This window comes from Miscanthus floridulus, chromosome 1 (genome assembly GCF_019320115.1).
Source record: "Miscanthus floridulus cultivar M001 chromosome 1, ASM1932011v1, whole genome shotgun sequence".
In the NCBI taxonomy this organism is placed as follows: domain Eukaryota; kingdom Viridiplantae; phylum Streptophyta; class Magnoliopsida; order Poales; family Poaceae; genus Miscanthus; species Miscanthus floridulus.
In genome coordinates, this window is record NC_089580.1 from 33,955,055 (window position 1) to 33,964,402 (window position 9,348).

Below are 9,348 nucleotides of genomic sequence, written 5' to 3' on the forward strand. Positions count from 1 at the left end.
AAAGATAGAGCTTGCACACATGATTGCATTGACCGCTATGTGAACTCACTACTGTAGTATGTAAACCCAAATTACATGCATGATTTGCACAATTCACAATTTCAAATCAATAATGAGCATGTTCGCTGATTGGTTTCTAGATTAATAAGTTCTACTGGTGCTGGTTTATTGTGAAAGGAAAAACACTGATAAGCCTTGACTGAAACCAACCAGCGAACAGGCTGAATAACCAAAGAAAGTCAACCTGCACACTTGATCCCACTGTACTGATCACCTTTTACAAAATCAGCAAGTTGTGCAGCAACACAACCTATCGAGACAACCTGTTTTTTTTTTCAAACAAAGCCCTGGTCTAGTTGGAACCCAAATTTCAAAAAGTTGCTACAGTACCTGTCACATCGAATGTTTGCGGCCCGTGTATGGAGCATTAAATATAGACGAAAAGAAAAACTAATTGCACAGTTTGGTGGGAAATTGCGAGACGAACGTTTTGAGCCTAATTAGTCCATGTTTGAACACTATTTACCAAATAAAAACGAACGTGCTACAGTAGCCCCAAAATCCAAATTCCTACAACTAAACAAGGGCAAACTACGCGAGCAAAACCAGCAGGAAACATGCGTATAAAAAAGAGTCTGTCTACCCAACAACTATGTGTTTTATGCAGTTTCAACACATGAATTTTTTTTACCATAGAATTAAGATCCAACAGCCTCCATCCTTCTTCTACCTCCAGCCTTCTTCTACCTCTAAACAATCACAAATTACAAGATCACATATCATAAGAAACAATTTTTTTATATGCAAGAACAAATAAAAAGTTCCCAGTCGGCAGCAGAGGTAACTGCAAGCACCAGGGAGGAGCATCGTCCGTCGGACCTGAACGCATGAGCGGCGTGGCCTCCGTCACGTCCACGACCCGCTCCTTGGCGCGACGAGAACGAGGCCGAGAAGACAGTTGAAAAGAGAGAGGAATATTCATGTGTTTTTTTAATGCTAAAATACATGTGTTGTATAGTATTTTTGATAAAAAAAACAGCAAACCGACGCATTGACCTCGAGATCATTGCCCCCTTTCTTCTCCATCTATATACTACTCCCTCTCCTGCTCGCCTGCCCTTCTCCTGTTCCGCGCTAGCGCCGCGACATGCACAGCGTTGACGTCGCACTCGCAACCTCCCCTACTCCGGATCCGAGCAGCTCCTCCTCCCTTCAAACCCAAACAAAACCGCACCAAACGATCCAAAGCAGGGGCACGGATCGCTGTCTACACCAACACCAACGCCGACGCCTCACCTCGCCGAGTTTGAGCTAGTCGTATCGTGCGTGGCCACTTGGCTCAGCTCGCCGCCTAGCTCGCCGGCCGGCCAAGAAACCGAGAGCGATCGAGGTAGCTAGTTAGCTCTGCACGCCGCGATGAGCTCCGGCGGGACGCCGCCCGTGGGACTGACACCGGCGGACGTCAGCTCCGGCGGCATGTTCAGCACCGACCGCATCGGCGGCTTCGGCTACGGCGTCGGCGTCTCCGTCGGCATCCTCCTGCTCATCACCACTATCACGCTCGCCTCCTACTTCTGCACCCGAGCGCCCGTCGACGAGGCGGCGGGGGAGGCTGCTCCGTCGTCCCGGCGCCACCGCGGCGGCCGGGGCGGAGCCGCCGCCGGCGAAGCGGCGCACGACGACGTCGAGCTCGGCATCGACGAGGCCACGCTCAAAGGGTACCCGGAGGTGGTGTACGGCGAGGCCAGGAAGGAGGCCAAGGCCGCCGCCAAGAAGGGCACCACGTGCACGTGCTGCTCCATCTGCCTCGACAACTACGGCGACGGCGAGGTGCTCCGGAAGCTGCCCGAGTGCGGCCACCTGTTCCACAGGGAGTGCGTCGACCCGTGGCTCCGCCACCACCCGACGTGCCCCGTCTGCCGGACGTCGCCGGTGCCGAGCCCCATGCCCACGCCACTCGCCGAGGTCACGCCGCTGGCAATGGCCAGGATGTCATCGTGACAAAAGGCACGGACCGGCTTCTTTTCTTCTTCTTATTCTAAAAAATTATTTGCTTTTCTTGCCCATACTGCTGTACCACACTACCACTACCAGAAAATGTAATGTGGTGGAATTGCCAGATTGGAATGGACGAAAATGTTCAGGATACTAGTAGGATTAGAATAATCTTTTCTTGGGTGTAATTGTAAATTTGGGTTCAGAGTATTTTTCTTTTCTCCTTTGATGAAAAAGCATAGCTTGAATTATGATTATGTACGGATGACAAATATTTGAGGAATCTTTCAAATTATATGGAACCGCGATTTCTGTTTCGCAGCCATCAACAAGGAACTTGCTCCCAGGTCTCAACAAGATCGATGTGAATTCCTGGTGATAAAAAAAATTGGGTGCAGTAATCTAAAACATTCCTGAGAAATGTTTATATCAATTCTCTCAGAATATAATTTCTGGATATAAAGGAGATTGATTTCATCCCTATACTCTGATCCATGACTTCAAACTGTTCTGTACAAAGATTTCACCGCTCCCAGTTGGTTCGGTGTTCTTGACTTCCGGGGTCAAGTAAAACGAAGAATTAGACTAGGAGGTTCAGACTTCAGCCTCTCCTACAAGGCTACAACTTGATTAGTTTTTAAGTTCTACTAGGCAAGTACTTAATGAATAGAATAGCGACCAATGGTCCTAAAAGACGCCCTTGACCTATAATGATGTATTACATGCAGCCCCCATTTATCCCAGGATTTCTGGGTCAACTCCTGTGGAAATTTCATTGTTCGTGCTTCGAGGTCGAATGCGAATAAAGGAATAATGACGCATGCTGTACAGGACAAAAGGCTAATGGTTCATTTTTTCCTACTTCAATGTACCCTGAAATACGACTTCTAATTTGATCTTACATAAAACAACGGGCATGTTTGGTACAGCTTATAAGCTGCTTATGGCTAAAATAAGCTGAAATCAATAGCCAAACACTACGTTTTTCAGTAGCTTATTCTGGCCACGCTTATTCCCACAGCTCCCATTTGTACTAAAAACAGAGGTCATGTTCGCTTCTCTTATAATCTGTCTTTTTTCAGCTTGTTTTTTCAGCCGGAATAGTGTTTTTCTCTCACGACAAATCAGCCGGAACAGTGTTTCGGCTTGTTTTTTCAGCGAAGCGAACGAGACCAGAAGCTGGATCAGACCAGCTTATTTTGACCGCCACTTTTACTCTATTTGTACAGCTTATCTGGGAAGTGTTTTCTACACTTCCAGATAAGCTGTACCAAACAATGCGACCCATCTAAACCAGCTCATTTCTCTAATTCAGACGAACTGATTTCATAATAGGTAGACGGTAATTGGGTAAGGAATACTATTGACAAATGTTGTGACGTAACTTTTCCCTCCAGACATAATTTCTCCCTGAAGCCTGAAGGCATGCAGTACCTCAAGCATAGAGATCTGGGGGGCATTTTCAGAAGAGTAAATTTCAAGGAACTAAAACTATTTTCGACATGTGTCACAGAACTATAACTATTTTGATGACATAGCCACATAGTTAAACTTTCTCATAAAACTAAACTTATTTTCGTCGCATATCAAGTACTCCCTTTATTCAAAACTATAAGTCATTCCAAGAATCTTGAAGAGTCAATGCATCTTAAGTTTGACCAAAATTATAGCAAAAAATTACAAAAATTTATAACATCAAATAAGTATACAATGAAAATATAATTAATAAATAATCTAATGATACTTAGTTGATACCATAAATACTATTATCTCCAAGATTCTCAAAATGCCTTATAATTTGGAATGGAGCGAGTATCAAGAGTCCGTTTCATGGTACCTGAAGTCAAAATAGCTGTAGTTCTATGATACATGTCAAAGTAGTTGTAGCTTTGAGGTTCTTAGGTAAACATAGTTATTCATTTCCAAATGTTGTACACGATCTTGCTATGATCAAAAGACTTTATAGCTATTTTGAATCACTCGTCATCTGCAGTACATGGGACATTTCCAAAAGACACGGCATTGGATTCACTAGTACTCCTACCTTACAGCAGTAACGTTGGCATTTAATATCGTTTTGTCATTATCTAACGTGGCAATTGGCAACTGAAAAGGACATGTAATAATCAGTTGATTCGTCGTGCTTTACTAGTGTAATTCTGACATAAGGTTCACCAGTATGCCTCTGATGCATGTTATTTCCTACGACAGACACATGAAACTCTGAAGAAGTCAACAAGTCCCGTAACAAATTTGTGGGATATGTGTCTGAATCCCAATCAGTACAATGTATATACAAAACCCAAATTAGTAATAAGTACTCTTCCATCTTAAAAAATATGCAATTCTAGGTAAAAAAAAATGAGATCCAACCTAGGATGAACTAGGTGGTTTTTCGTTAAGAAAAGAAATAGCACATAAATTCAGTGAAGATGAGACTTGAACCTGAATGATTGGGTGCATTGCCACATCTCTTACGGTCTTACCCAACCATTTGAGCTAGACAAGCCAAATTTTCTTAAATTTAACTAAGTTCATATAAATAGTATCAACATTTATGTCTCCGAATGCTTACTATGGAAATATATTATGTAATTAATCTAATGATATTTGTTTGGTTAGGATTTTTTATATAAATATAGTCAAACTTAAATTATTTCACTCCTCAAGAACGAGAATTATACTATTTTTTTGGAACGGAGGGAGCAGTATTTAAATAGCGACTTTATGCTCTTCAGTATTCCAAGAGTACCATGGTACAGTTATCAATCCACTGGCAACATATATTGCGACCTGCAATCTTGTTCTCCCATCTAGGCCTTGTTTAGATTGCTTCAAAGTTTCAAGTTTTTTTACTCTTTTTCCATCACATCGAATCTAGGGACACATGCATGCAACAGTAAATATAGATAAAAAAAATAACTAATTACACAGTTTGATTGTAAATTACAAGACGAATCTTTTGAGCCTAGTTAGTCCATGATTAGACAATAATTGTCAAATACAAACGAAAGTGCTACAGTGCCAAAATTTTCTAACTCTTGCAATCTAAACAAGGCCCTAATGAAGTAATGACGTACTGACACTCTCTGCGCAGAATCAAAGGTACAAATTGAAAAAACAGATTTGCAAAGATTTTGTCCGGAATATATATATCATTAAGTCATTCCTGCAAGATTTTATTCTCCAAGTGGTATATGAATATGAGAGCATAAAACCGAAATGATCAATAGAACATCTCATCAATACTCATACAGAGGTACACAGAGTTATGTAAAATGCTTTTCCTCTGTGTATGAAACTATGAAAGAGAGGAAGAGTTCCATAAAATTTGGAGTTTGATTGGCAAGATTTTGAGACAACATTATTGTTTTCAAGAACTCTCTAGCATTAGCTTTCAGCTTAAAAGCTGACTGACCCAAAATGCAGCGTATAAAAGGAGTCCCAGAATGTTCGGATGCTAGAAATATTGGGCTGGCGACACAGAAAATTTCTAGCCCACCCCAACGGCCCAACCCGATCCAAACCTCAGTGCCCAACAAGGCCCACTGCGTCAAAGCACTGGAACCGCATCCGTGATCCGCATCGAGTCACAACCGGTGTCTGGTGTATTCGTGGCGTCACCTGCTAATCCATCTGCTCGAGCTGGACTACTCACCAGGCTCGGATTTTTTTTATTTTTAACACTTCTTTAAACTATTTTCAAATTTAACACTGTTTTTTTTATTTTCAAATATAATACTTTTGGCGGCGCCTATTGCCACGGCGCGGCCAAACAACACTGTCGCACCATGCATGGCGGCGCGGCAAAAACGATGACATGGCAGGGGCACGGGCCCTGACCGGCTGACGTGAAAGGCGCTGCCGCGCCGCACATCTAGGCGTGGCAGTGTTGCGCCATCGTCCACGGCGTGGCAGGGTCGACTTAATGTCGCGCTGCGAGCCTCCCTCCCTCTCTCTGTCTTACGTCGAACAGAGGTGAGGGTGCCCGCGCCGCCCCCCCTCCTGCCTCACAGAAGCCTACCGCCGCCCGGCCCTCCCTGCCCGTCTCCCTCCCTATCTTCCCCAAGCTTCTCCTCGGTCTCGGTCACGGTAACAATGCTCTTATTTATCGTTTGAACGGTGGTTTCAAATATTATGAATGGTAGCTAGGGTTTGGAGGATAAGTATATTTGGGCTAGGGTTTAGAGGAAAATATTAGTTTGATTTTATCATTGTTAAGGTTAATTAGTTAGTTAGAAGCATGTTACCATGTTTAGTGTGAGGTATTAGCAAAGCATGTATCGGGAGTAGTTGTGGCGAAAACGGGGTCATCCTAGAGAATTGTACCCTGACGAGTCTAGCAAAGATGTCTCCATCTCTCCTGACCTCCCTGTCCCTAACTGTAACTGTGGTCGTCCAGCCAACATATTTCAATCGAGACATCCGGACACATCGGCTCGTTGCTTCTACACATGTAGTCGTTTTAATGTAAGTAATTCTTTTCGTATGTTTTTTTTTCTCCATTTATGTTACTAGGTTACTAATATTTTGTTGGAATCTTGTTGTGTAGGCCCATGAGAGGTGTTTTTTCTTTCAGTGGATCGACAGTGCAGACAAGTTTGATCCAAGGTATCTCCTTTTCGATGATTGTTGGAGAGGGAGACATCCACGTGAGCACTTCGAGCTATAGGTTCCACCTCCCCCTAACCCTCCGCCAATGACGGCTAAGAAGAAGCACTTAGCCGTAGTTAGATTACTCGAAAAACCTCCTCTGTGCTATTGCGGAGATCGAGCTATGATAAACCCTGAGAATATGTTAGAGTTTGTATGTCCAAACAAGAACGAAGTAAGTGGACAGTGTATCTGTTAAAATGTTGAGCTATAGGTGTTCATGTACTAATGTCACCTCTTTTAGGTGTTTGTATTTACGAAGTGTCATTTTAAGGAGTGGCTCTATGATCCTAAGAATCAATGGCTGAAGCCGTCAAAGGAAAAGGAAAAGAAAAGAAAGAAAGAAAAAGTATTTTTTTAAAGCACCACCTGTCATATGCGAATGTAGTGTTAAATCCAACTACGGCCTAGTCCCGTCGGAGCTTGGAATAGGCCATTATTACGGTCATATGGTTGACCATGATGAGGTTGGTTATTGTTGTGGAAAACATGAAATCGTATTTTTTTTCTTTTGCTAAGACTGATGATCTATTTTTTTGTTTCAACAGAGCACTAGGAAATACAAGTGGAAATCTTATGGTGGTCAAGTTAGGTTCTTAGATGAGTTGAAGGGGAGGCAAGTAATTGCATGGAAGAGGGGGTATGGACCTAACTACATCGACCTGTTCGTTAAACAGCGAAAGAAGGACATGCATGCGTTTGCTAGACAGAGCGGTATTCGTAACCCAATCGGTGTCAGGCTTGATAAATGGGGGTTGAAGAGATGGAGGGCGTTAGAGGAGGAGAGGGCAAGGAAGGCTGCAATGGAGGAGGAAAGAGTACAGATGAGGTCTTGAATGACTATGTTGCTACATTGTGTGCAAGTGAGTCATTGGAAGCCTTGTTATTTTTGTTGCCTGCTTTTATATGTAATATAATTGTGTTGCTAACTTGTTGCATTTTATACATGAATGGATTGAATGTAGTGGGGAGCATGCCGTAGAGGTGGCCCGTGCAATGTATGTGGAAAAGAAGTTACATAAACACAGAATGCGAGCTGGTCGCAGCGTTCTATCTTCGATTATGTTGGACAACGAGGGGGACGAGGATGAGGACGACACTGCCAGGTTGAGCGATCTCGTTGCTCTAGCGGAGGCAGGCTTGCAGGCAGAGAAGGATGAGGACGACACTGGCAGACTGAGCGAACTTATCGCTCTAGCAGAGACAGGCTTACAAGGGGGAAGGATGAGAACATGTTCTTCTCTCAAGCCGCAGAGGCAGTAGATGAAGCGGAGGCCGCTTACTACAGACGACAGGTAGATCAGGGCAATGCAGGTGAGCATAGCCACATGAATGAGGCGGAGGAGAATGCGTTCTTGTCTCAGGCCGCAGTTGAAGTGGAGTCCACTTACTATAGGCGACAGGTAGATCAGAGCAATGCAGGTGAGCCTAGCCACAGCAACGAGGTTGTAGTAGAGGATTGATACTCGGATGATGAGTTGCTTACTTAGTATGTTTCTAACTGAGTATTTGTGAGTGCGTCGTGTGGTAGTTCCATGCAATATTAATGGACAGTGTTGTTATACACTATAACTTTTATTGTGTTGTCTTGTGTTTAATTTGAACTATTGATGTACTTGAACTTTCAATGCCCGCAAATGGTCAAGAAGAAGAGTGTTTCATTTGAACTATTGATTTGTTGTACCCATGTATCGAACATAGTTTCCCATGTTCAATCTTAAGCAAGTATCTTCATACCATCCGTATGTCACCCTCCAATCCATCCAACTTTAACCCAATTGTTTAGAATATTAACGTATGTCACCCTCCGATCCATCCAACTATACCTTAGATGTGGGTTGGAGAGGTTATTTTATTTTTATTTTTATAACAGCACGAAACTTGTGTAAACTAATGTTGCTTGCAAGACCAGCGAGAAACTCCCTTGCATCATGACCATACAAGCTAATTCCGGAGCTCAGTGCGGCCTAGCTTCTGTCACGCCATGAGCTATGGCACGGCAACCCTGACGCGCCAGCACACATGGCACGGCAACCGGACATGCTAGGGCCAATGGTGCGGCAAGGCCTGAACATTTCCAGCGGACCGAAGTCGAGCAACAGCCACCAAGACGCTTCAATAAATCAACTAATGCAGCCTCAACTAGCGTTTTAAATGAATTTGAAGCAAAAAGTGGACCACAGGCTTAGGTTTTCAAGTTGGTACACAAGAATTGATTTGTTTGACCAGACAAGTTGGTACATAAGACTTGAACAAAATTAAGTTCATGACGACACGACAATATTCATTCGACATAAGTTCTACACGAAGCAACTAAGTCAACCAAGTGCACAAGTTGGTACGGAGGTCTTCAGCCACAAGTGCAACTAGTACATAATTTTGGTACTACATGAACTACAAAATAAGGCGAAGTCTTCAAGGATGGACGTCTTGATGATATGATCCTTCAAGATCTTGAGCATCTGAAGGTCTTGTTGAAGGTGTACCTACATTATCGTCGCAATGGTTAGTAAGGAGGCAACACGTCAAGTTTTGCAATTGAGGAAACTTGAAAACAAACACATGGACTATGGTTACCTAGACCCTCGTTCTAGGAGTGTAAGGGTCCCCTGGATGCCTTTGTCTCTTCAAATTTGTAGGCAACACATTAGGAGTGTAGCCAACATCGGTGTGGTCACGATGGCGGAGCTGATGGCCATA

At 43.4% G+C, this 9,348-nt stretch overlaps 1 protein-coding gene across 1 annotated transcript; it reads left to right on the forward strand.

Annotated features, from left to right (window-relative positions):
• The first annotated feature begins 1,168 nt into the window (after positions 1 to 1,168).
• On the forward strand, positions 1,169 to 2,299 carry LOC136478146 (putative RING-H2 finger protein ATL71). The gene has a single exon (XM_066476491.1). It carries the CDS (start codon positions 1,417 to 1,419, stop codon positions 1,999 to 2,001), a length of 585 nt encoding a protein of 194 aa, XP_066332588.1. The 5' UTR covers positions 1,169 to 1,416; the 3' UTR covers positions 2,002 to 2,299.
• The last annotated feature ends 7,049 nt before the right edge of the window (positions 2,300 to 9,348 follow it).

What these genes read in the sequence shown, in the direction of transcription:
- LOC136478146 (XM_066476491.1), top strand. Translation starts at nt 1,417, where the DNA reads ATGAGCTCCGGCGGGACGCCGCCCGTGGGACTGACACCGGCGGACGTC.